The 27180-nt window shown below is 47.1% G+C and overlaps 1 protein-coding gene across 1 annotated transcript in view; it reads right to left on the minus strand.

The window, feature by feature from the left end:
- The window catches only part of ANKS1A (ankyrin repeat and sterile alpha motif domain containing 1A), a 104935-nt gene that overhangs the window by 43730 nt on the left and 34025 nt on the right, over positions 1–27180 (minus strand). Inside the window, exons 5-12 of the mRNA XM_059831310.1 lie at positions 24020–24316; positions 23266–23341; positions 22866–22967; positions 21436–21531; positions 21129–21325; positions 19168–19260; positions 15135–15252; positions 7547–8118 (exon numbers count right to left, since the gene is read on the minus strand). Of these exons, the coding sequence (XP_059687293.1) occupies positions 7547–8118; positions 15135–15252; positions 19168–19260; positions 21129–21325; positions 21436–21531; positions 22866–22967; positions 23266–23341; positions 24020–24316 (1551 nt within the window). The remainder of the gene's footprint in view (positions 1–7546; positions 8119–15134; positions 15253–19167; positions 19261–21128; positions 21326–21435; positions 21532–22865; positions 22968–23265; positions 23342–24019; positions 24317–27180) is intronic.

Consider the following 27180-nt stretch of genomic DNA (forward strand, 5'->3'; position numbering starts at 1 on the left):
GTGGAAGAGGACATAATGAAAGCCTGAATTTAGTAAGAACGCTGAGGCCGGACATTTCTGTTCCTGAAAAAGGCTCCCGAAAACGCTAACGATCACAAGATCGTTACATAACCAAAATATCCGTCAGAGCACGAATAATTTACAAAGAATCAAAAGCTTCTGATTCAGAAATACTGAGTTAATATACTTGAAAGTTAACAGAACCACGTAACAGCAGTGGACTGAAATTGTTCTATTATTCTAGCGTGCTGCATGCACGCAGCCTGATTTAGATCCACGTTCAGCCTGTAATTGGTGACCTGTAAGTAAGAGAAGTCAGTCATCGTGCATTCAGATCTGTATTGAGGGCATTTTCACAAATCCTTTCGAATACATGGATGGAAGGTTCCTTCCACGCACAGGGTAGCCGATAAGCCACTACGTCTCATTGTATTTTGCAATCCTGCTTCAGGGAGAGCCGCTCCGGATACCTGTCCAGTTCCAGATGAATTGATATGATTCAAAGAGCTGGCAGATGTAATTCTTGCTATGTCTACACCTTGCTGCTCAATATCACAGAATCACTAAGGTTGGAGAAGACCTGTAAGATCATCAAGTCCAACCATAATACAGGAATAAATGGTCTTTATATTTGCCTTTCAGACCAGAACACGAACCAATTTTACCTACAAAACTGGTAAATTATCTTAATTTGTCTTGGATTGGCTTAGTTCAGTATTGGTTTATAATTTTAACAGATTTATAATTTTAACAGATTCAAAGCAAACCTGTATCGTGGAAACACAAAAGCTTTCACTTCAAAAAGTTAATCAGGATGGAGGAAATCTCGCCACTGGGGGCAAAGGGAAAAGAAATTCGACACGAGGGATGATGTAAGAATTCCTGACCTTAGCACAGGAAAAACGAGAGGAAACGTTGGGATCTGGAGATAATAGAATAATCAGCCCAATAATTAAGTTGATTAAGATCCTGATGGACATGCTTGTTTAGAATAGCAGAAATTGGAACAAAAGTACTGACCACACTACTGCTTTTCCACTAAACAAAAAAAAATTGTACAACATTTCAAACAGGCAAAGGGAAAACTGGAATGAGAGGTTAGAAACGAGGGCCAGCTCTAGGCGAGGGACGTCGGCCAAAAAGCACGCCAAGTGCACCTCGCTTTGAACACAGGCTCTGCCTGGTCCCACAGGCCGAGCCCAGAGCAAACGAAGTGTTAAGGTTTAAACAGAATCACAGAATCATTAAGGCTGGAAAAGACCTGTAAGATCATCAAGTCCAACCATCACCCCAACCCCACCATGGCCACTAAACCATGTCCCACAGTGCCACATCCACACGTTCCTTGAACACCTCCAGGGATGGTGACTCCACCACCTCCCTGGGCAGCCTCTGCCAGTGCTTCACCACTCTCAGTAAAGACATTTTTCCTAATATCCAGTCTAAACTTCCCCTGATGCAACTTGAGGCCATTTTCTCTTGTCCTGTCGCTTGTCACCTGGGAGAAGAGACCAACACCCACCTCACCACAACCCCCTTTCAGGCAGTTGTAGAGAGCGATGAGGTCTCCCCTCAGCCTCCTCTTCTCCAGACTGAACACCCCCAGCTCCCTCAGCCGCTCCTCATCAGACTTGTGCTCCAGACCCCTCACCAGCTCCGTCGCCCTTCTCTGGACACGCTCCAGCACCTCAATGTCCTTCTCGGAGTGAGGGGCCCAAAACTGAACACAGGATTTGAGGTGCGGCCTCACCAGCGCCGAGTACAGAGGCACGATCACCTCCCTGCTCCTGCTGCCCACACCATTTCTGACACAGGCCAGGACTCTGGCCTGACCCAAACACCTGAACCAAAAGAATAAATGAAACATTTTCGGATACACAGGCTGCTGGCGAGCAAGGAAGGAGCCGTGGGACTAACACGGCAGGGATGTCCTTGGACCACGCCAGCCAGAGGCGCGAGGGCCTGCCGGCACGCTGCGAGGTGCAGTGAACACGGAGAGGCTGAAAAGAGCGTTTCTCACGCGAAACACCAGTATTTTGGTCTCCAGCGTGGGCCATACGGGAGCCATTAGCCGGCAGGTAAGCTGCGTGAGCTTGTCAGAACAAAAACCCCTGAGCTTCTACAAGATGCGATTTCACCAGGCACAAAAACAGCAGCTCTGCCCCTGAACAACAAGGAAAATATCTGCATTTTGTTTCAACGCCAGCTCGCGCAGCCCTGAGTTTCAACTTCTGGGTGTCGTTTTAAGGCAGTGGCAGGTTTTGCATCAAGAGCTTTCCTGAAAGTTTCACTTTTCAATGCAAATGTTCTTAATCCTCAACTGTAAGCCTGTAATTAAGGCACTAATTCCACTAGGTACTTAAGCACCCCAGCAGTCCTGACAAGGTTAATGGAGCTCAAGTATTTAAAGCCACCCCACCGCAGCCACAACCTCTAAAAACTTGCTCCCCAGCTCCTCAAAACCAGTGATGGAAGGCATGACAGAGGCGCCGTTTACTCCTGGCATCCATCCTTATATGACATTAAGAGCCCCAAAATGGGTCGGCAACAGATGAAACACCACATCCACAGTTACTGCAAAGGGGAAAGAATTCCTTCTGTGGTGATAGCGAAGCATGGAGCACCGCTGCAATTATTCATAGGATATGATGGTTATCCAGTGCCATAATTAGGCATAGAATATTCATTAATTCTTCAACTAATTCACTTGGGGAGAAAAAAAATGCATCAAAGTGGTGGACTGTGCATCTCCTTTTTTCTAAAAAAAAAAAAAATAAAAAATGCATTTTTTATTCGGCTCCCAAAGTTTCTTTTGAAGGAGGTTTAATCTCTTCCTAGAAGAGCTAAAGACAGAACACAAAGCAACTACCTCATTTTGTGAAATTGATGCTGGAGCCTCTGAGCCCAGCATTCATTACAAATTCAGTATCGGAGCCACTTACTTGATAGCTGACAGCTGGAAGTGGAGGATTAAGGGATGTCAGGAGCCAGGTCTGAGGCTAATTCTCAGTAGCCTGCCTCATTCTTCGCCCCTGAACACTTAACAGATCATTTTTCTTACCGACACCTACGACCCAGAAGAGCAGCTAAACTCAAAACATCACCGTGCCTCAACTCCAGACGTCTCTGCTCAGAGTGTGGATGCAGATATGGGCTGGTGACATCGGGTTGTACAGATGCATCCCCTGGATCATACACATATCAAGAACAACGACACCGCAACCCTCAAAAACACCCCAAATCCCCCGAGCAGCACATCCTGGCGGCACTGCCGCACAGGCAGGAGCGCGGGGGACAAAGCTAAAACGAACAATGGCGATAATTGCAGGAGCAGCAGCGCATCGGAAACCTATCACAAAAGGCACGGAACCTCAATTCCCGAAGCCAAGACGCTGCCAAGACGTTTTTGTGTTTTGCTGAAGACAAACATCTCCCCTCTTCCTCCTCCTCTACAAACGGAACTCATTTATCTGCTATTGGCATTTAGAGTCTTCACTTCATCACCTCACTTGGTCCCGCGAGAAGCAAGACTGCATAGGGGACAGCTTCCAAATACCCACACATCGCTTTTATCTACCTGAGAGCATCTAATGGACAGAAACCGTTTGTCACAGCCCACCTTCTTCTCAAGCCACCACAGTTTTTAGAGGACTATTTTACAACATCCTCGAGCCCAGCCGTTGTCCCTCCGCTGCTTCCCTCGGGAGATTACATCCCTGCTAATTACTCTCACTGTCAGGAAGCTGCTTCCCCACGGAGCTGTTGCAGCTCCGTGAATGATTGTGATAAAGTTTTACTTCGTCTCGATCAGGCTCTCTCCTTTAGCACAGACACGCTGATCTATCAAATGGGTAAGAAAACCTGGAAAAAAAACGCAACAGAAGCTGGGGCAGGGGGAGAAGGAACATTCAACACCTAAACCTGGCCGAGAGCGACCACATAGCATGGGCTCAGAATAAAGCAAAGTTGTTGCATACGCCTTAGCCTTTGTTAACCAGCTTACTGTTCATATTAGACATTTGTATGTTGCCCTTCATCCAAAAAAACCTGGAAGAGCTTATCATCAAGAGAGAAATCAGTTCAGTCCCTCCTGGATCGCACCCTGCGGGTGGGAGGATTTGCTGTGCAAACTCCAAGGGGCTTCAGGACCATTTTGCACGACGCGAGGTTTGCCTGCCTACGGCAGCACTCGTGCATGAACCTGGGCAGATGTGCAGGGCTGGAGCTGCTCTACAGAGGAGGAAGACAGAGCAGATGTGAGTTAATCCGCCCTAGAAAAGGAGCTGGCAGCCGAGCCGGGCGCAGACAGCCCCCCCTCCTCCTTCAGGAGGGCAAACACAGTTTATTCTCCTATACAAAATTCATAGTGAGCTGCGACTGCCACATGCTCATCTCACAGCTGCTCAATATTTATGAGCCGATTACAAAAAACACATTTATCACTTTAGCCCTCAGCCAAGTTTGGAAGGATTCAAATATTTATGCTGACTAGGAGCTCTGCCCCTCGCACGCCTCCTCTCCCCCACCTTGCTTCCCACTCAAGCGGAGGATCGAGCATTTTCGGTCCTCACCCTCCTCCCTGGGCAATACATTGCTGTTTGCTTTAATAATTTCTCTGGCTTGCTCATCGAGAGTTTCTATCCGACAGCAGCTGAAGGGGGGACACCACGTGTGTTCATGCTCCCATGAAGGAGCCGGTGGGTCAGGAGGCAGACGGGACACACGCTGAACATCCTTTGCAACACGGAGCACAAAGCAGCGCTGTCAGCATCTGTTATTTGGGCTGGGCCCTTGGAGCAGGGGAGCTGCAAGTGGGAACAGGGAAGAGCTTTGCCAAGTGAATCATTTCTTCCCCATCCCACCCTTTTGGCAACGCCGGCACCACCTTCCACTTCCAACAAAGGGCACTGGCAGCCCTCGGCTGGGGAAGGGACACAACCCTTAGCTTCCAAGCAGCAGATTTTCCTCCTGTCCCTGGTCAGCAAGACTAGCCGAGCACCTCTCCCATGGCCCAGACCGATGCTAGCTCAGCCTCTGCCACGGATCCCATCTGTCCAAGGACTTATGTCCCTCCCCAAGTCCCCGGTGCCCCGAGCAGACACACCTATTGCTGGCAAGGCCAGTGGGCAAAATCCTCAGCTTGTTTGCTACAGCTGCGTGTTGTGTAGGGTTGCACATGGATCACTTTCCTCCTCAGTTGCCTGCATAAAGACTATTAATTTTAACAGAATAATGCATATAAATCTGCCATTGTTTCCTCTCAACACAGAGGAAGAGCCAAATCATTGCTAACAGGGGTGGCTCAACAAGGTTTTATATTAGCCTGGTAAATTCAGAGGCTGTACGTTGCATTTAATTCAGAGCAGCTGCATTATCCCATTCAGGGAACTAATTAAACCTCCAACAGCAGCCCTACATTTATGTTTAAATCTCATTGTTGCCATTACAACCAGCCAGATCAGCCCCTTTCTGCACGTACAAATCACTGCAAAAAAGACCCCAAACGTTCCCCACAAGTGCATCTTTACCATTTCTTCCCAATCACAGGAGTCTGCTTTAGGATATTTTATAGCAAGAACTTGCCTGACTATATAAACTGCTATCAGCAGCTCCCTTTTATGTTGCTTCTATAGCAAACTGCTCTGCCCCGTGAACCGTGCCCCTCCTGCAGTGCAGCCGGTGCACCAGGAGTCAGGATGAGACCCCACATGCCTCTATGCAGTCCTTGGAAATTAAAGAGCAAATCAAGCTAAAGGCAGCTGCTGGCTTGTCCCCCTTCCTATGAGAATATTTCACTTTACACAGTGTTTTTCAGTGGGAACAAAAACGTTCTGTGAGATGGCGATAGCCTCTTTTTGCAGATGGGGAAACTGAGGCAGAGAGGAGAAACCCTTGTCCAGAATCATTCAAGCTGGTCTGTGACAGCCATCAGACCCCATGGCAAATCATTGCTCTAGCCACAGGATGCTACTACCAGATTAAAGCAATTCCACAAAATGTTTAAATTACGCCAGAGACCAGGAAGACAAATAAAACCATCAGGTTTTGGCAGTACAATTTTTTTTAAGTTAGACCTGCCCCATTGTAGACAGATGTGAATTTTTCACATTCTTTCTCCGATTTCCTCCCCTAAAAATAATGGGAAGGAAAAGCAGATTTTCCTCTTGTGGCTTGTTAGGCTGACACTGGGTGGAAGTGATGCTTTTTGTTTACAAGCAGGGAAGCAGATCTGCGGGTTCATTTCTCTGAGCAGAGGACGCACAGGCACACCAACACTTGACCTCTGCTACTAGTAAAGTCATGCAGCACTGCAAAGCCGAAGGCTCCTTCCCTTTCAACGTTCGCTGTAAACAGTTCAGTTAGGTGTGAAAAGCACGGTGAAAATTATCTGGTCCTTTCAAATAAGCCTTCTGCTGCAGAGTCTTTCACTCACAGCCATGGTACAACTGACCCAGGTAATTAACAGCAAAGCCTCTACAACCAAAACAGCTACAGAGGAAAATAGATATGTTTGGCAATCCTGGAATACTGCAGGGAGCGAGAGGATGAACCGAAGGATGGGCTCGTACTTAGGAGGGATCCCCACTTTGCTTTTAGCGCCTTTGAATACCTCCCTCTTCCACAAAAGATGATTTTATCTCCGAGTCAGGATCAGAGAGGCAGCTGAGCACCAGTCAGGGCACAGAGGACAGGTGAGCAGGGGCACAACCCTCCCACGAGTTTACGCGCCCGGCACACCCAGCTCCACACCCCCAGCACCACGCCAGGGCTTTTATTTCCTTTCAGTGTACAAAGAGTGGTTCATCCGAGCTTATCTCTTCTGCAGCGCTGCTGCTCTACCAGCAGAGAATCATCTCCAAAGAATGTTTCGGTAATGCTGCGGTACTGAATTTCAGAGGGACACTTAATCTCGCCTGAGTGGTTCACTAGGGCCAACTTTCTGAGCACGAAATATTTAACTATCCATGGGCCTCCTGTACTATAATAAAATGACTTCTAACAAGCCTCTGAAATAAATATGTGAAGAGGAAAGCGGGAGCTATTAAATACATAAAACACAGCCTAATTAACTCTCTTCTTTCCATCCCCATGAACCCAGGACACTGTTTACCCCCCCAGCAGCAGGGACCCAGAAACAAAACATCTCCTCTGGATGCTGGGAGAGTCCACAGGGGAAGAATTGGAAAGAGCGGGGCAACAGAAAGATTTGTGAGGAGCACTGTTACAAACTCTCCCTCATTTTGGGCATTTAAAACCCACCTGGCTTGTCTACAAGAAATCAAGCCCTGCATTTGAGCAACTTAAACTTTGAAAAGCCCCTCACTTCTTGCAGTTCTGCTTCTCCCCCACTCCAATAAGCCTATCTTCTGGCATGTAACACCTTAAAGACTTACAAGTGAGCGTTTGCTTGTTAATGTGATGTGAGAGTTAGTAAAAGTAATGAAAACCACCTAGGACCCCCTCCGAAGGCCAGTGTGGTAGAGAGGAGCTTGTGCTGTAGAGATTCATTCCCGGGACAGAAGCTCTTAAGCGAGGTCAGCCTTACCTCATCCCACTCTGAAGCAAAGGACGGGGACTTTTCCAGCCTCTTCTTCCCAGTGCTGCAGTTTGAGAGTGATTCGCTCCGGCTCCCCATGGCATCGTCCTCTGTCGGAGAGCAAGTCAGGAGATCGGAGTCCGATTTGGACAAGCTGCGGCTGAGTTTGAGCTCGGCTTTGGGCTTGCTCCCCGGGTGGCCTCTGCCCACAGCTCTGTCCCCCTCTTCCTCAGCACCGCCGGGGTGCTGTAGCACGTGGGGCGTGACTACAGTTTCAGGATCCGCCCGGTTGACGTGCGTATGCTGGACGGTTGCGTAGACCACTTTCTGGTTTTGGTCCGGAGAGCTGGTCCGTACTGATCCAGAGGCAGGTAAGTCAGCATCCTCCAGCTGCATAGCAGGTGGGTGGCTTGTAGCTTCCGTGCCTCCTTTCTCCGTGGAGGAAACGAGCCTGAAAGGGTCCTCACTTATCTCACAGATCGGGGAAGAACCATGAAGCAACCCTGAAAACTGCTCTGGAACCTGGATGTCCTGGCCGTCGGCAGAGTCCTGGCTGCGGCTGCCACTGCTCCTCCTGTGGTCTTCAAGGGGATGAAAACAGGGAAGGAAAAAAAAAAATTAAAAACATGGAAGCAGCAGCAAAATTCCAGCTCTCCCCCTGCCCTCCCTCAGCGAGGGAGGGAGAGATAAAGAGAGAACAGTTCAGTATTGTTCCGCGTGCTCAACTTGTACCCAAAGTCATGGCATTTATGAAATTCCAAACACTGGCCTGATTTATGCAATCTGGCAGCTCTCCTTGTTGTTTTATTCCTGTTAACACTAACTATCAGGCCTTGCTATATAAGGCTAAGAGAAGTGCTAACTATATCCTGCAGAGAGAGCAAGTGAGGTAGGAGAAGCAGAGACGGAGGCTCCTGGAACATCTGATACATTTCCATAAAGGCCAAAGTGTTATTTAGAGCAGCGCTCCCTGCTCTTGGCACGAGCCGCAGGGTGGGAAAACTTCTGGACTGTAATCAACCTGCGAGTTCCAAAATCCGTTCCCCAAAAAAAACGCTGCTTTCCTCCCTAGTGGTTTCCGAGTTTAACCTCTCCTCCTTACTCAGGGGAGAGAAATAAACAGTTTATGCAATAAAAAACTCGATCAAAAAGTCTCTCTCTTGCAAGTGAACCACTGAACACAGAATGGTCTGATCTACTAACGCAGCCAGCCGCGTGGAATACCGGCTGTCCCGGAAACACGACACTGTTACTCAGCTACCCCAGCACCAACATCTTTAATACCAGGTACCGGGGTCCTGCATAAATCATGAATAATTGACTGATCCCAATTGCCAAGCGTGTGCACAGACATACGTGTACTCACCTTGGTCACATCTGAATGTGCATTTGAACTGTAAAAGCAAAACTTTGTAAAGCTAAGAAGTATAACTTTGGTTTACCAAGGATTCCTGTACCTGCCCATAATTGCTTGCAAATTTTAACCGCTTCCATTTAGTGCTGAAGAAACACTCTTCAGTCTGAGGACCGAAAAACAACGCTGCAAAGGAACAAGAAAGCAAAGCACCCCGATAACGTGGCTCTGAAATGCAAGGAGGATGTTTAGCTGTGAAGAGGAAATTGCCTGCTTTGCAAGCCAGCAGCTCTCGGAAGCCAAGGCAAAGGAATCCTCATTTCAGTGAGGCAAAATACACTAATTAATTTTACTTATCTTTAACTAAAAGCAGCCTATTAGCAGCACCAGCGAGATCAACTCCTTCCCCCCAAGCATCCTTTCCAGCACTAGGCTTCCCCAGGTCGTTTTCAAACACGAACACCCATCTGGTTTTGTGGTCTGTCCTCACACCAGGAATGAGGCAGGAAAGGACTGAATTAGTCATTTGTCTTTGCAAGCCGCTTCAGATCGTGGGGTCTCATGCACTCTGTGCCTGATGAGCATAAGCTAGTCCCTCTCGCAGGCATTTGTTTACTCCACAGAAATGCTAAAAGCAGCTTGCTCAGTTGGCAGCTGAGTCAGGAACGGCAAAAGCCTGAACGGAGGTTAACTGCCAGGGCAGCGCGCCGGCGGACCTCGCTTCTCGCTGGGATCAAGTGATGCGAGGGCTTATTTCATTCTGGATCCTACGAGGTAAAGATGCCAGGACAATGAAGTAGTTGTTGATTATCTTGCACGGGCACATAACCACAAGTTCTGCAAGTGAAGTTGCCAAGGGGGAGGCACATCCCCTGCGGGCAGGCGGTGTCACCAGCGTCGTTCCTAATGCCGGCTGGGGAGCGCCAAGAGCGGCACCCGATCGGAAGATCTCAAGACCAGACTATGTTCAGTTGCTTTGCATAAAGTTACGAAGCTGTAAAGCTGGAGAGAAACCTTAGAAGAGATCAGACATGCTGCATTCATAGGACGGACTGGTATTTCTGGTATTAATAAGAAAAAGCTACCGACCTGGTAAGAGGGACACAGCGTTGACGGGACAGTGACATTAACCTGATGGGGAGGGAACAACTTTTGCAAATTCAACAGCCTTTCTTCTCAATCTCTTTCCTTCCCTGGAAATCATTTCTTCCATGCCCCAGATTAACCTTTACTGACATTTCTGCTGAAAGCAGAGAGGCGGCTGGTGAAAGTTTATGCCGCGTGCTGGAACGCTTGGGTCCAGCCAGAACAAAGCGCTCCAAATCCAGCTCCAGAGACTCACAAAAGGGCTCCTGTTGAACAGCAATCACAGCCGCCCATTCCTCCTCGAGCCGATGAAGGAGGACTTCGAAATACAGTGCAGCTGCCAGGGAAGGAAGGGATGAAGCAAGAGCAACAGCACTTGCTCAGAAGAGATGAGGAAGATCTTGAAGGAAATGTTTCAGAGCACGTAACACAGGCCTGTGCTGAAAGCTGGAGACAGAACCACCAACATGGGCAGGAAGAGCAATCTCACTCCTTTTTACCACTGAGGTGCACAGGGCAGGAACACAGAGGGTTCCCCAGGGTTTCAAGGAATCCTTTTGGGGTTTCAACGAAAGGTACCTCAGGGTGGTTAGCAGAGAGGCCAGAACAACCACTGGCTATCTTGGGAAGGTGTACCTTTTTGGGACAGGTTACTGACATGACTCTGCTGATGTGCTGATCTCTTTTCTCACGGCAAAAAGATGAACAGTACTCATTTTTCAAGGGTGTAGTGAATTTGGAGAAGGGGAAAATAACATTTAGGTGCTAGAAAAGCAGAGAGACCCCAGTTCAATCCATCTGCTGCATTTCAAGGGATTTGAAAGCATCCTCCCTTCAGTTACACCTTTTAACTCAGAAAGGGAGTCGTCCTTAACACAGAGACTTCTGTCCAACTCCCTTAGCTCATTTCACACCCAAGCACAGACATCTGACTGGTCCTGACTTCTTCAGCCAACGCCTGCTGCGGCTTTTACCGACAGGAGGAACTTCCAACACCTAATGGGAACAGGAACCCCTTTCTGGGTACAGACTGTCTGCTTCCCAGGGAGGATTCAATTAAGCGCTTCCCTGCCAGCAGCCTGATGATTCCAGATATGGAGCACTTCCCTAAACCCATAACACTAAGCTGCAACTGCCCTGCCTCAATCAAATTTCTTTCCCTATATATCATCAACAGGATTTGTTTCATGCCCCTGGATTAGGAGAATGAATCTGTTATTGCAGCTGCTTTGTGCTCAAGCTCCCCAACCTTATAACTAGTGAGGGTATACGCTAGCCTTGAGCCTTCATATAGAAAAGGCTCCCTGTGCTACATCCAGCCAGAATTTGTCCAGTGAGGAGCATGCAAATCTACCTCCTGTGGCACTAAAGACCAGAGAAGAGAGGGAAGCTGGTGCTACTTTAGAGGTGAAAGAATAAGCTTCAAATGCAGTAAAACTGAAACAAAGGCTCATTTACACAGTGAGGTGCTGCATGTGAAATTCAGAAATGTATAGTACACGACTGAGCTTGAGACTAATACAGACATTTTGGGCAGAGTTTATCCTCCAAAAGCTACCTGAACTTGTGCTTGTTTGTACTCCTTCCTCTACTCCCCTTTCAAGAAAGGGCAATAAAACACTGCCCTAGTTGCTTAGGGAGATCACTAACGTGACTCTGCACAGAAGCTTCTAAATACATCATGACAGCAGAAGTGCAGGCTTGGACCAGAGACATGGGAAAAGAGAAAGAGTCCATCCTCCAGCCACAATAAAACCAGGGCAGGGCACATAGGCTGTGGTTCTACACTATCCTTCATCTCACGGCAAACCAAGAGGTATCTGGCCCTTCCAACCTTTGTTTGCAACACCCATGTGTCCCTATAGTGATACCCATCCCACTGCTTCTGTAGCCATACTCTGGCTCTGTGAAAAGATACTATCTTTAAAACTCCCGGCAGCATGTTTTGTCTGTTATCGTTGGGCCAGACATCTGGTTTAGAGCACAGCCATACATCTGGTTGAGCCAGTACAACCATAAAGAAAAACTGTAGCAGGAGGAAGGGTAAAAGTAGGGACTTTAAGCTGGGCTTCCTATGGAAGCAGCACAGCAGAACCTCAAGAAAGCAGTTTTTGATAACCATCAGAAGGAACCAAGTCAGTCCTACCTGCAGCTGGTTACTGCTGACAGCACTTGTGGATGACTCTCCTGAGAAGCAAGACAGACATCAAAACTCGGAAGTATTTTCTGCATTCATCCTTCATCAGCTCTCTCGCTGAACACAGCAGGAGTTGCACAGTCTCCTCCTGGTCAGTTTGCCACTCTTGGCCTATTTACAAGTCCTGTTACAAGGTCTGAATGCCCTGCCTTCATGCATGCGCTTGCACGTAGTTTCCTTACCAAAGGGGATGGGAAAGCATTTGTCTCAAACCACTTCTGATACTCTGCCCAAAACATTAGGCCAACTTTTCCCAGCGCTCCAGCATGTGACAGCAAACTGCTGTAACATACACAAAAGGCAACCAAAGCCAGGCGGATAATACCACATTCATCTAGTCACTGGATACAAGACAACTTGCAGCAAGAGGAACAAAGGCAGCTATCACATATGAAAGGCACCATTAAAAACAGCGTGCCTGAAATTCAGCCTTTCAGCTGCCCTGAAAAGTCCTTCTCAATAGCCCGCAAGAATCAGAGTCCTTCTCTTCTGACCAAAGGCTCCTCCAGAACTCATCAAGTAACATCTAGAAGCCCAGCCTCTCAGATCGAGGGCCAAGAAGCAATTCAAAGCCATGCTTCAGCCTGCTCCTTGTCTTGGGATTGAGCTGCTGCCTTTGATGCTCTGGACCCTTCTGATCCAGAGGTGGGAAAATTCTCCAACACCCCAATTAAGGCTTCAGTCCCTCGCTCAGCCCTCGTTTAACTTTTCACCAAAACGACTCTGCTACTCCCTAAATGCATCTTCTCCCCTCCATCAGCATGTACCTCGCATTTCATACTTAGCTAGTCTGCTTCGCCATGCCCTTCTGGCATCTGACCCCAACTCCTGCAAAAGCCAGAAACATTTCCTTTTGTTCCCTGTGTAATAAAGCAGATTTCAAAGCCGATCCACCCTTCCAGAGCAGTTACGAAACTCCTGTGCAGAAAGAAGCAACCTGTAATGTTGTGAGAGAAAGCACGGATGAACAACGCAAACCAGAAAAATAGTCAGTGCTAAAAACAAAAGTGAAAAATAGTCAGTGCCTCATTTCCTACTGGGGTTGAGAAGCGTGAAGTCCCCGAGAGGACAAGCAGCAGGTGAAGGATGACACGGGGCCCCGTCAAAGCTCAGCTGCTCCTGCAGTATAGGGAGAGCTGCCAGCTGGGGACACTGCCACACATGCGGCCGTGCCACAGGGAGCACTCTGAGATGTTTTGGAAAACAGCTGGTACCCTCTGGAGAAGGGGGACAAACAATCATGTCCCTTTCTCCCGGTCCACTGGGAAATGCAATGGGACACGGCCCTGGCAAGCTAAAGAAATGCAAGAGATGAGAAATACATTCGCTGGGTCCCGTCCCCCTAGGAGCAGCTCTTCACCTCCACCAGATCGAAGGCTCCACCGCATTAGTCATAGTGCTAATGGCATTTAGAAGAGTGGACAAGTCCTGGAAGATGAGAAAACTGAACTGCATCCTTGGATTTCTCCCACTACAACAGTGGAAAGGGCTCTAGGTTTGCTGCAAACACAGTGACACTTTCCATAGACTGCAAACCCTGAAGTCACAGCATTATCTTTCTAGCCGTACATTAAAAGACAGGACTCTGCTCTGGATCCTTAATAGGATAAAGATACTTCCTGCAACCTCTGCGTGAAATGGGGCTTAGAGGGCCTGCAGTACCGACGCCTTTGGGTGTTCAGGGGAAGAGATCTGCATCAAGAACAAGCAGATGCATTACTCTGAGATTTCATTTTAATCTGACACATAATACAACACACCTTCACTCATATTAACCAAGCCTAGGCACGGTAGCCAGAGAAAGGAGCAAAGCCATCAGGAATAGCTCACACTTGAATGACCAGCAATAGCTGCACGCTGAAAAGATAGCCTGAAAGCTTCTGGTTCAATGGCTGTCGCCCAAGGACTATTCCTGGCCGAGACCGCAAAGCGCCAACCTGAAAAGCATCCTAACTTTGCCTCCGGCAGCAAGTGGCTTTGGCAAATGCCGGTGGGAAAACAATGACCTCTTGTGCCACCCTATACAAGCTAAGAGTGCGGCAGGACTCAAGGAATGAAAGCTATCATGCTGCAAGAAGGAAAAAAAAAAAGAAAGCTGCAGGTCTTATAGGGTGGTCAATGAGGCATCCCATCGAGTCCTCATTATCCTCTGTTCATCCTCAAAGTGAGATGGCTTCCAGGTTTAGAGTCCAAACTAAATCCTTCCAAATTCCTGCTCAGGATTTTTGAATAAAGCAAGAGATGTTTTTCCTCTAAACAAGTCTTTTGTTGTTGTTGTTGAAGGAAAGCCAAAAAGCCCAGCAACAGCCAAACACAAGAGACAAGGTGTTCCCAGATCCTTTGTAAAGCACAAAAGTCCCTCTGGGAGAAGAGAGACTAGTTTGATACTTAACCTGGCTATATAGTGGATTTTCAGTCAGTTCTAGAAAGGGGCTTGCTCTACACATGTTTGTTTTCCTCCTTTGTTAGTTTACATCTCAAATCAGCTTTAATACACAGCAGGATGTTGATTTTAAGACCAGGATAGTAGGGCCAATCATCTGCCGATATAAACATGCAACGCCAGCAGGTCTTCAAATCCAGCTGGATGGAGAATACGGCTCATTTAAATGCTTGCTTTGGTTCATCTCGCTTGTAACAACATGGCAGAGCCTTCCACCCCTCTGCATTTACTTGACTGTGCACCAGATTTGCTTATTTTCTAAGTTAACAGAGCAGGTCCTCGTAATCTCTTAGTTGTCAAAATAGCAGAGTTGCCCTTCCTCTGTGTACATTTTGTACAGGAACATTTAGATCTCTCCTTTATAAAAATGAAGATTACCAGGAAACAAAACAATTGCAATCCAGACCCCAGCCACCCCACCCAACGGAGAGTTTAATTGTTCCAGTTACTCTCTGCCCTCTATATTTTCCTTAAATGCATCTAAGCAAACAGCTCTGCTTTTTGGATGGTCACTTACCTTTTGTTTTCCTATCCACTGCAACTGGCTTTTTAGTTTCTGCTGTAAGCAACAGCTCGTAAGGGTGTTCCTCTTCCTCAGCTCCACTTCCCCTGCTCTTTCCTCGCGCAACAGAGGCCTAATGAAAAACAGCATAATGTAGTGCTTCAGAAAGCAATGCTATTTATCCCGTCAATAAAGCGCAAGGCCTCTTTATGCCATGGTTTAAGCGAGGAATTGGCAGACGTGACACCTTCGCTGTGGAGTGTGATCCAAAATGTAATACTCCCTCTTTTTTTTTTTCCCCTCAAAAAAACCCCCAACCCCCTTTATTTTCTAGTATTTAAGTTGCCGACAGCTTTCTAGCACTGACCAACTGATTGACTGCATAAGGTCTGCAGACAGCCTAGAGCGGGGAAAAGAGCTGAGACCGTTATTCCTGTTCATCCCAACTCAGACTTACTGTTGTTATTGGAATTTGCATCGTCATTCACTATTTAGTTGCTGGCCCTATTAGGACATGGCTGGAAAAAAAAAAAAGCCCAAGTCCCTGCCACCTTCTTGGATGTCTCAGATCTAGCATTTCTAACCTCAGGAGGCACAGCGTATTTAGGACTGAAGAGCCCTCAGGCAACAGTGTATAAACTCAGTTTAACCTCAGGATGTGCAGCAGCGATTGGGCTCATTTAAATCCCCAAAAGCCTCTGATTAGAGGTTGTTTGTAATATTGGCAGACCCTCCCGCAAGCTGCTCTGGAAAGCCACCACCCAAGTGCAGGGATGCGGTCTTGATGCAGGATCCAAATGAGTCTTGCTGCAGACTCGCACATGTTGGTCTATCTCAACGCCAAAAACGACAGGCAGTCCACATCCTTAGAGAGCCATGAGTGCCATCCCAGTGCTAATGGGGCTAAACTGGGCTTCAAGGCACCCTGCCTGCATGGTCAGCTGCCTTTCAGCACCATCTCCTGGCCAGACCCTGGCAGGTTGATGCAACCCTGTCCCAAGAGCCGTGTGTGCCTACAGCCAACCGCAGTGGGGTCAAACCCAAGCCAGAAAGCAAGTGATCCCTGCCTGCTGCTAAGACAGGGAAGAACAGGTCCGAAGAAAACATCCCCCCCAAGGAGGGCTCTCCTACTGCTCGCAGACTCCTGGAACTGCTGCTGTCTAGACAGCGGACTAAGCACCACCTCCAATTTCTTTCCCAAAGTGAAAGCATCAGTTGCTTCAAGGGCAAATAGGTACCTACCCGACTGCAATCTAGCCAGGACCCCCGAAAGCTTAGGGAGTCTTGGAAAGACCCCAGGAGTCAGCAGCACAGACAGGAGTCCTGCATCTGTGTACTGTTTCTGCGTACGCCCAGCTGGCTTTTAAATCAACTTTCTCAATGGGAGGAAACGGGCCATGTCCAACAAAGAAAGTATTTATTCTACCTGCTTCAAGCATGAGCTGTCGGGCAGACCTGCTCCTTTTCAGGTGAAGGAGCTCATAATGAGCAAATTAAGGAAAAAAAAAAAACTTCTGACCAGATGGCGGCACAAAAACATCAGACCATAACAGTAGGTAACAGGCTCTCGCCAGAGATCTTGGAAAAATACTGCACAGCAGCAGCCTGTCATAACAGTTGTAGCCTGGACCTCAAGCCAGGCACCAGTACACTCCTAAGGCTCCTGCAGATGATAATTACTGTGCTGTCCTCTTTCAAACGCACTGAACGCATTTGAAGGCGGTAGCTCCCTCGCAGCACACAATTCCCAGCTTTCGCTTTGTAAACTTTTGTGCATGCTTTTATAGGCCTGGTTACACTTTATTTTCTCCATCTCTCATCCTTCCAAGCTTTAAATAGAGTTTCAGCTTCAAATTCACTCAAAATGAAGACCATTGTTTGCTGGAGAACTGTATTTGCTCGGTAGGCTCTGCAACCAACAGTAACAAAATCAAATAAAACTTTCTTCCAATTCATCTTTCATTTATTTACACATGTTGGTTAGCATGTATAAACACGCACTATTCGCAAAGCCCCCAAAAAAGATGTTGTTAATAACGAACATGCTCTTTAAAGTGTACTTAATCCACAGCAGTGGACTTTGAAAGACTTTTTAAAGGGTAACTCATCTCGTTTCTCTCTCCTCCCCCACCAGCACTGCAGACCAAACTGCTGGAACCATCATGGTGCCTTGTCTTTTGTCTGCACTTCCCTTCCGGAGATGAGTAGTAAACAAATGGAACTGAAGTTTAATTCGACAACGCAGGCTCTTATTCAGCTACAAACCCAGAAGGTTTCTGCAGATAGTGAAAGAAGGCACTCAAACACCTCCCAACAATCAGCTCTTTTGCCTGTTTGTTCTCATGTTTTTCCATGATGGAAGTTAAAAGTTTCTTGTTTATGCACATCTGCTTTGACTGATAGCCCCACCTTGGCAACGGAATAAAAAGACTACTTTTGAAACTAGAGTTTGGCCCAACCCCAGAATATTCAATGACTAACTGTCCTGGCTCTAATGTGAGAGCAGGTCTGGAGGATGGCACATCAGGATGCCGCAATGAAACGTTTACAGCATTCCCTAAGCGTATTCCTGTTCACGCCTGCCCGACCCAGAGAGAACATGTACTGAGATGATAAATAATGGGCAAGAGTCAGAAAAGCAGAGCATCCCAGAAGCAGCAAGCAAAGAAGAAGATTCAGACCCAAAAGTGCCGTATTGGTAGGTCTAGGTGGTCATTTCCAGGCAGCGACACACACTGCCTGTAAGTTGTATCAATGAAACTGGTTGCAAAGCAAGATCTCCCCAGCGAGTCACTTTGCGTACAAGTCTATTTACCAGCAAAATTTCCTTTAGTGGGTCACGTTTCCAAAGCCCTCAATGGCAAGACAACACAGTAGGTGTTTTATAATGAAATATAGCACGATAACTCAGCAGGAGCAGTCAATGCACGTTCCCCTCCCTCCTATTTATCGTCATAAACAAGTTCTGCTCTCCAATTATGCCGTGACCTGCTACCCAGCTCTCCTCCGTCCAGAGCCGGCCATGGGGCTGGTTATCACACACTGCAAAACCATTTTAACAGCAGTGGAGAGATCAGTCCACAATTTCACATTTCAATTTCACTGTTCATGCACTGTTTGGAGCTTTACTTTCTCCATAAAAAGTCAGTTCTATTAAAGCAAATACTGTTCACTCATGTCTCGGGTAGATTTGGCATACTTCAGAAAACAGGTCACATTTATGTCTTGTAGGAACTTCAGCAAATGAACACATTCAAAGCAAAGCACCCGGTGAACTGGAGTCTGTTCCGACAGCTAGAAGCAGCACACACTCCACTTATTTTACATATAAACCTACTGAATTTGGAAAAGCATGGAAATCCGCAAGATTTGTTTTTGCTTTGAAGATTTCCCTGGGCGTCAGCAGAAGTTGCCGAGACAAATCTGTGGTTTCACATCCCCCCATACACAGGTCTCCCGGAGAGCCCTCACATCTGAGGTTCACAGGCAGGTGAATAAAAATGAGCAATAGGAAGCCCAGGAGCAACAATGCAGAATAGGAGAGCTTTATTTTCATCAAAAGCAGCTGACATGCACTGACCTCTGCAGAAGACTGCTTTAATATATGCTGGGCCAGACTCTTGGCTGAATTCAAGCCCCTGATCCCTGTTCACGTCAGTGGGACCCACAAGCCCACGCATCTCCTCCACAGCTGGAAGCTCAGAGGAACCCTCTGGGTTTCAGCCTCAAGTGAAAATGCATTTGGTGGGATCATTAGAAGCGGGCAACAGTCCACATCGCAATGTGATTCAGAAAAATCTCTTCCTAAGGGAATTCTCAGCCAAGAATAGGAAAGTAAGGCTGAAGGTCAACACAGAGGTGCCCTGGAAGAACGGCACAAAGGAAGTTCCCATGGCAAGTGACAGCAGCAATGCTGGAGTGAAAGGACACTTCACATTCGCGACCCGACTTGCAAGGGAGGTAATATCATAGTTGGCTTCTCCCAAAATATTAAAACTGATCTTTAAACCATGCTCCTATAAAACACCCCAGATCAAGTCCCACATACCTCACAGGAAGCACCATGGCCTATCTTCTTCTCCACGTGCTGCTCCTCCTCTTCATCGGGTGGTGGCTTTGCAGGCGGGGGTGGACGTTCTCTCTGCGGTTTAGAAGACCACTGTCAACTGCGTTGTGTCAAAGCACATCCCCTTCTGCTTCCACCAACACTATGTCCACGCTGCTGTGAATGCAGCACGGTGAGGACCTCCTCAGATTAATTTGGGTGGAGTAGAAGTTCAGTCCTAACAGCACAGAGCTCGGCAACGGTCGCTGCCTTTCCTCCTCCTCTCCGGCAGGACACCTATTCTGCGGAGAGCCCTTTCTGCAGACCCACCGTACTGCAGTCCTGTGGATGGGCTGCTATTGATAACACAGCCCATCCGCTTCTGCTCCGCAGCGGTAACGCTGCACAAGGCCAGCTCAGACCCACGTAAGTGCCAACTACACTTCCAGGAGAAGGAAACTGCTCGGGTGGAAGGTGCTGTGTACACAGGTTTATTGTTTCATTACTTAAGCCAGTTCATTCAGACCCAGACCGGTAATCTCAATGGCATGGCATTTCACAGTGAAGGTCAGTAACGAACTCGTGCAAATGGGGTAGAAAGGGAAGACTCATGGCTTGTGTCTTAATGAAACAGTAACAGGAATAAGTGATTCCAGAGGCACCTTATATAGCGGAAAACCCTAGAGATCAAGAAACAATGCTGCACTGCATTCCTCAAACATCCCAAGATTGCCTGTGGGCAGTCGGAGCTGCGCCTGGTCTGGGTGCAGAGCTAAACACACGTCTGGGTCACTCCTGCCCTGCAGCAGCTCCATCTAATGGCAGAGGGAAAGAAGGCAGAGGGGAACTGCTCACCCCAAAAAAACTCAAGCAAGTTTTGGAGAAACTCCAGCAAGCTCCTGCAGTACGGCCCTCTTTCTTCTCCCTTTTCACTGCAGTTCAGCCTCTCATCTTTTCTTATTTGTGATAGAGCTAAGCTTATTTCGCATCAGACACTACTGACACAGGACAGTACATAGATGGATGTAAGCCACCAAGATTTAGTTAATAACAGTATGGTGTACACTATATGTACTGCATACCCTTGAGAGATCGGGCTGAAATGTCAGTCTTCTAAAGCTTTTGTCTTATTTCTACTATATTTGCTAATAGCACAGGAAAAAGGATGCACCTCTTTGCAGAGAGAGAGGAAGCACGGTTCCAGTACTACCAGCAGTTTAATTGTTCATTGCTGCTTTGCCTTTTGTTCAAAAACACATCCACGGAGCAGGCTTTGTAAAACCAACCAGAAAACAAACCCTGAAGCTGACACAGCATGCTGCAAGGCCAGCAGCCCATCTGCCCCATAGCAGTGTTGCCACCAATTGCTAAGGGGGCAGCAGATGCAACTAACAGAAGGTGAGGAAGACTTCTTTGGAGACAGTTCCAGGAGCTTTGCATTGCCTTGTAAAGCCTTGAGTACCCTCTACAGATTTCTGCAAGTAATACACACAAAAAAAATGTTTCCACTGCCAACTAGTTTCCAACAGGATATTCTCAAAGATAATTTCTTGAGACCCTTCTCTTGGGCAAAGCAGAGCGTAAGAGAGATGAGAAAAAATGCTCCACAGAGAACTTTCCAAAGTTTTCTTCTGGACAAGAAGTTAGCCCTTCAGGTAAGTGCAATGTCCTGACAAACCAAAAAAAATCACAGGCACCAGTATCCAACTGCCAGAAAACAGAAGGACGTAACACTAGGTGAAAATCAGGCATGAAAGAAGCGGCTACTTGTGGGCAATGCAACGGAGACTACGTGAACAGGCCAGTGAAAAAGGAGAGGCACCTCCCTGCTCTAAGCAATGTCAGGGATGGGTTTAAAGATTTCCTCAAGCTAGGGGGATTGGCAGCCTGCTGCAAAATCACGAAAATGGAGATGTAACCTATCCTTCTAAGGCAAGCAGAGATGAGCACACATAGCTACGTACAGGCCTGACTCCTGCTGCTTTGAGACCAGTTGATTCCGCTTCCTTATTCACAGACTCTCGATCTGAAGATCTCCCACTGGCAAGGCTGTCCAGGGAGTGGCAGGACGTTGCATTGTATAAAGCTTCATATGGGCTCTCCTCTTCTGGGTTAACATCAAAATCTATGATCAGTTCTGTCACTGCTTTCTCCACATCACCTGTGAGAGGAAGAGAGAGACAAGTACGTCACTCAGGGGTTCTGCCCTCGGAAAGTCAGCGTTTGCGGGAACAAGAGCGCTAGTGACTGCCGCGTTGCGTGGACGCCTACCCTGAGATATCCGGCACGCAGGATCAGTGGCTGGAACAAGTGGTGCTTGAACAGTCTTCTCTGCAGCTTTGGCACTTTTCTTCCCAATCGTGTAATCTGCAACAAGGTGGGGCGACAGGGTCAGTTGATGTCAATCTAGTTTTACGTCCACTTCAGCATATGGTACTTCCTCCCTTGCGGATGGAAGGCCAACTGTCAGCTTATTAAGTCTCAAAAAAATAACATAATTAAAACTTGCAGCTCAGATTCCAAAAAATAACTAAAGTACATTATTAAAACTTGCAGCTCAGATCCCAAAATAGAAGCAGGCAGCCTCTTTAATCACATGCACAAGGTTAAGGATAGTTCTTTGAACTTTTACAGAGTCTTTAATCAGAAAGCTGCAAAGCTCCTGTATGGACACAACGTCACGGAGCAGATTACTTCGTGTTGTAGACAAAAGCTACATTGCTAAACAGCGATGCCGTCTGGTGTGCTGGGGCTGTGAGACAGCCCAGAAACCAGTTCTAGCTGTGGTCCCCTAACCACAGGCAAAGCCAGAAACATTAAGCTTATGTGAATAAAGGCAGATGGTAACATCCCATGCAGCTAACAGGAGCAAACTACCAGCATTCACCTGCAAGAACTTTAGTTCTAAAACTCATCTTTGTCTTCAATTTCAGAATAGAGATAATACCTACCAGCCTCCCAGGCAAAGTTTAATTAAAGTCTGCAAAGTGCTTTGAACCTGTAAAGCTCTCAAATGCTAAGCATGAGTAATGCACACCAGTTGCATACGCTTCTGATCTTTCTCCCCACAGCTGAGAGGAAATTGAGACAGCCTAATTACAAGGTATGAATTTAGCTAAGATGCTACATTTCATTCCCTAACTTGGACAGACACAATGGGCCAAGCTGCTTTATAAACCACAAGTAATCAAGGCCTTTTCTGTAAATCTCATCTGCAAAATCCATGCCCAAGCTTCACAATGAAGTGAGGAGTAGGATGTAAGATCCGTGGACGACTATTTGCCTTCACAGAGACATAAAGGATAGTTAATCCAAAACCATTTCTAAAGCTATTACTTTGCATTCTACAAGCAGGTTTAGGCTATCCTTAATTTTAATTAACTTCTAAAGCGAGTTAAATAAAGCTCAATTAAGGCCATTTAAACTGTAAAAGTCATGCCACACTCCTTCAGCAAAGGAGCTAATCCCCCAAAATCCACCCCTGGAAGTCCCCCTGCAAACACTTGCTCTGGAGACAGTTCACCCAAGCATTTAAGCGTTATTCCTTCCAACGCCTGTAAGATTCTCATCGAGGGACCTGGCCTGAGGCTGCGGTGCTTTCAGCACTTTCCAGGACTAGAAACAAAATGCTGTACTTGCATTGGCACAATTATCACCCCAAACTCTTCCCTCCTGCCCACACACAGAGCTACACCACTTACCTTCGATGAGAGCTGCTATGTGTTGGCTTTTCTGAGAAGGAAGTTCCCTCACAATATCCAGAGCTGTCAGGCCTCTGTTATCCTTTATGTTCACATCAATACCTATGGCAACAGGTATAGAGAAGGCAAAAGCAAGAACATTTGCAAACTATGAGCAAATTCACGTCTTTAATCAAGTCAGAGCTTAGACTTGTGATCATCACTGGGGGGAGCTAAAAAATGCTTTAGAGAGGCAGACCTAAAACCAAACACCAAGAGATAATCTCTCCTGCAACTCCCTCCAAGGAACAACGCTTCGATAGCTGGTTGGAGAAACACGCTGCCACTATAAAGGGGTTTCCTCAAGTTCTGAGTGAAGGGATCACCACATTATTGCTTCCAAAGGGGATCGTTCTCTCACCTGCAGCCAGCAATATTTGTACCACATCTGTCTTGCCAAACAAAGCAGCTTCGTGCAAAGCACTGCCTTTTTCAGTCTGCAAATTAAATGGAAAATAGCATGAAGCTAGACAGTGGGGAATGGTGATGGAGGCACGTTTTAGAAGGTTACAGAAGCAATAAATATACGGCATCATATACAAAGTGCAGGCAACAATATCTACAACTGAGGGCAAATTATCAGTATTACTACAATGCTGAGAATTTGGAATGGAAAATGGGATGGTCTCTTCAGAGACATGCGGGCCCAGGTTAGAGACCAAGAAAGGACTTTCTACAGCTTAGCAAGAGGTCATGTCCTGAAAAGGAAAGACGAGACCACCACTTACAAGCTCTTGCTGTGAAAACAGCATGTTCACAAGTGGCTTGATAGGAAGAGACAGTTTGCCTCCATCACTATCAAGAGCTCATAGTATTGCAGGGCAGAATAGCTCAGGCGAAAGGGCTTTTTTCCCCGTCCCTCACTATGTGTCTGGGGCTCTTTCTCCAGCTAACAAGCAAGCGTGAAGCATGCACTGCACCAGAATCCCTCTGAGCAGCTTCTCAGAACCACCAAGAGCCAAACAAACAGCCCAGAGGAAAACAAAGCTATCGCTCATCTTTCATAAACGATCCCTTTGGGAGGAGGGTTAGGTAGAGCTATCCGTACCACAACTACACGGGTTCTCCATCCCCAGCAATCAGACCAGCCCTTCACACACAGACACGCTAGATACCTGATAGTTGCTGTCCATGCCAGCGTCCAGGAGGACATGGACTACAGTTTTGTGACCGTTCCTAGCTGCCAAGTGCAGGGGAGTGTGTTTCTTCGTGTTGCAGCTTAAGAGATTGGGGTGAGCGTTCAAGAGCATCTTCACGACTTCCAGCCTGCCATAGAGCGCAGCCAGGTCCAGGGGAGTCTCAAACTTGTTATTGCGCATGGTGGGGTCGGTGAGCTCCTCCAGAAGGACCTTCACCACTTCTGTGTGGCCGTACTGCGCGGCGCAGTGCAGCGCCGTCTCATTGTCGTTGTTCTGGGGGGTCACAAACGCCAGCGCGTCAGAACGGGGGAGAACAGAGCTGCTCCGTGCCTCACTCAAACCATTGAAGTTTAAATGCAAAAACAAGACAAAAAAGCAGTCGGGAAGCAGAGAGCCCAGTTTGAAACAGAGCCTGGAGCAATGTTTTCACCATCTCACTAGCCATTTACCAGGCACAGACATCCCCTGTGAACTCATCAACCGACCCACCCAGTAAAAGCTTTGAAAACATTCAGAACAATATAAGCTTTACTCAGATATGGGAAATCTGCTCTACGGGAAATAGGTGCTATATATGGAATAGCCCGCTTTCAAAGCACTGAGGTCGAAATCAAGGGACCATGCTCAAGTTTAAGTGATTGTCGAGCTGTATCTGGATTCCCATTAATTCCGCTAGCACTTGGCGAAGGCAGTCTGTTATTCGGGTGCCACAAAAATAAAAAAGGCTGCAATATATGACAGGCAAACTGCAGCATGAATTCTATCTGCTGTAGCTTAATCGTCATCATTTTAGATTTAAACTTCAATTGTTTCAAATCCTACTTATCCTGATTATAACAGTCATTCCACCTTTGCAATTCTGAAGCTTGCAAGCTGGTCGTTTAGAGAAAGGGTGCATTAAGTTACATGCAGTTTGTGAATTAGGAAGCAGTGCAGTTAGATCACTCCGCTACCCAGCCAAGGTCTCAGGTCAACTGAGGGAAGAGATGTCCAAGCGACAAGAGAACACCTCCACAGTGAAAGCCAGATCCAATTAATGCATGCAGCATCTGCCAGGTTAAAAATCAGCAATGCCAAGCACTGAAAGACAAGCAACCTAACACATTTCACTTGCAGGTGCAAAACAGGAACATTGCCAGATTTAAAAGAGCCTTTTCTCAAATTAAATTCACCTCAGGTTGCTAGTTTTACTGCTTTGTGTTATACACAGAGGGATTTTGGTTTAAGGACTTTAGAAACAAATACTTATCTAACAGTTTGACCCCAAAAACTTTAGTACAAACTGCTACACACTCCAACGTCCGCTGAAAGACTCATGGTTGAATTTGTCATTTTAAGAACAGTTCCCATTAAAAAACCCAGAGAATGTACTTGTCTTGATGGGGTTAGAAGTACTACTTTAGAAACTGAATTTGATCAAAATACCTTCCTTTTTGCTTTGAGAGGACATGCACTTTTTTGGATACCAGCTTGCAGGAGCAGTCAATATTTTGCACCATTTCACAACCGCGCTGCGGAACTTGCTCTGTTGTACAAGTACTTTAATCCTATTAACATGTTAAGTCATTCCAGGGATTACAAGAGTCATGCATGCAAACTCCCATTTGTTTTTATCTGATATTTGCATCATTTTTCAGCCACGTGAAAAGCATAAGGCAAGCGAGGAGTTCTGGAGAGGCTCTTTGCAGCTGCAACTTGTATAAAAGCAAAGACTAAGGCGGCAGGAAGCAGCAACAGCCACATGCAGAAGTGAGATATTTAGGAAGGCAAGGAAAGCATGGCATCACTGTTAGCACAGAAGTTCAAAGTCAAACGACAGGCTCTATACTTGGAGTGGCAGAGGCAGCCATGGTGAAGGAAGGCACATACAAGTGGACAGAAGTTACTGTAGAATAAAGAAGTCTGCACATAAAATACACATACGGAGTGAGAAGGGGAGAGAATAGAGAACTACGGAGATTACACCTATCAATCAGCTTAAGCTGCTGGTCTCGAGGCATTTTAAAGGTTGGTAAATCGCATTATTCTTATTTGACAGGGAAGGGAACCCAGGTATCGGCGAGGCCGTAACGCAGCCAGACCGAGACCCTCAGCCCGCCCCATAGCCCGAGGGAGGCTCGCTGCCAATTTTTGCAGGACGAGTAGATAAGCCCAGCCCCTCTGGAGCAGCGGGTATCTGCCAAAGAGCCACGGGGGGTACGCACTGCTCATGCCACGCTAGCCCTGGCTACAGGGGATTTCCACTGCTAGGACTGTCCCCCTCTCATCCCTCCCTGGCACAGAGACCACATCCCTCAAGGGTGCTATAAAGCACACAGCAACTCCAAACACCTGCCTGACGGCTCAGAAATGGCAACACAACATCCTTTAATAACATAATTGTTGAAGACTTCCCCCATCTTCACTGCAATTTAGTCTAATTTTCCTTAAGCAGGTCAGGGCTCTGATGCTCAGGATGAAATCCCCAGACTTTTCTCCTGCAACAGAGATCACCAGGTGGTAAACTCCCCTGAATCATTACAGCAAGTCCTTCCCCATCTCAGACTGTGTACTGGCAACTCCTGCTATTGCATAAGTCTTTATTGCCTCCATTTTAGGAGAGCTTTGAGCAGCCAAAAGTGCTAGAGCCGTCCCAGGCAAGGGAGTTTGCCTCCCTTCCCCGCATCGCCTCTCCAAGCACAAACCAGAGCGGAGCCTGAACAATGAGCATGAGCGCTCAGACATACATATTTATCGGAGATGGAAAAAGAAAATTCCTTTCCAGCAGCCAGAAGGCATATGGGTTCGAATTTCAAAACTTCGTAGAAAAATAGAGTACTCAACAGGGCCCAGGGGCTGCATTCTTGCAGGAATCCTAGCACCCCCCAATTCACAGCTGGGAGCGAGCAGCTGGCTCATACGATGCCCGCCTACAGACCACGAACCGGGAACACAAGCAGAAATGCCTCTGCTTTCATATGGGCTCCATCAAATTTTTCAAGCCCTGGTAACTAGATACCACATACCATAGCCCTTATGCTCCTCATCACACAATACAAATGGAGCATCTACAGCTTCTTAAAGCGGATCTGTCTGCTCCTGTTCTTACACACCGTAAGAGGGCTTCGACTGAAGAAAGGGAGACTTGGTTTAAATAA

This window comes from Gavia stellata, chromosome 30, assembly GCF_030936135.1.
Source record: "Gavia stellata isolate bGavSte3 chromosome 30, bGavSte3.hap2, whole genome shotgun sequence".
Taxonomy (NCBI): domain Eukaryota; kingdom Metazoa; phylum Chordata; class Aves; order Gaviiformes; family Gaviidae; genus Gavia; species Gavia stellata.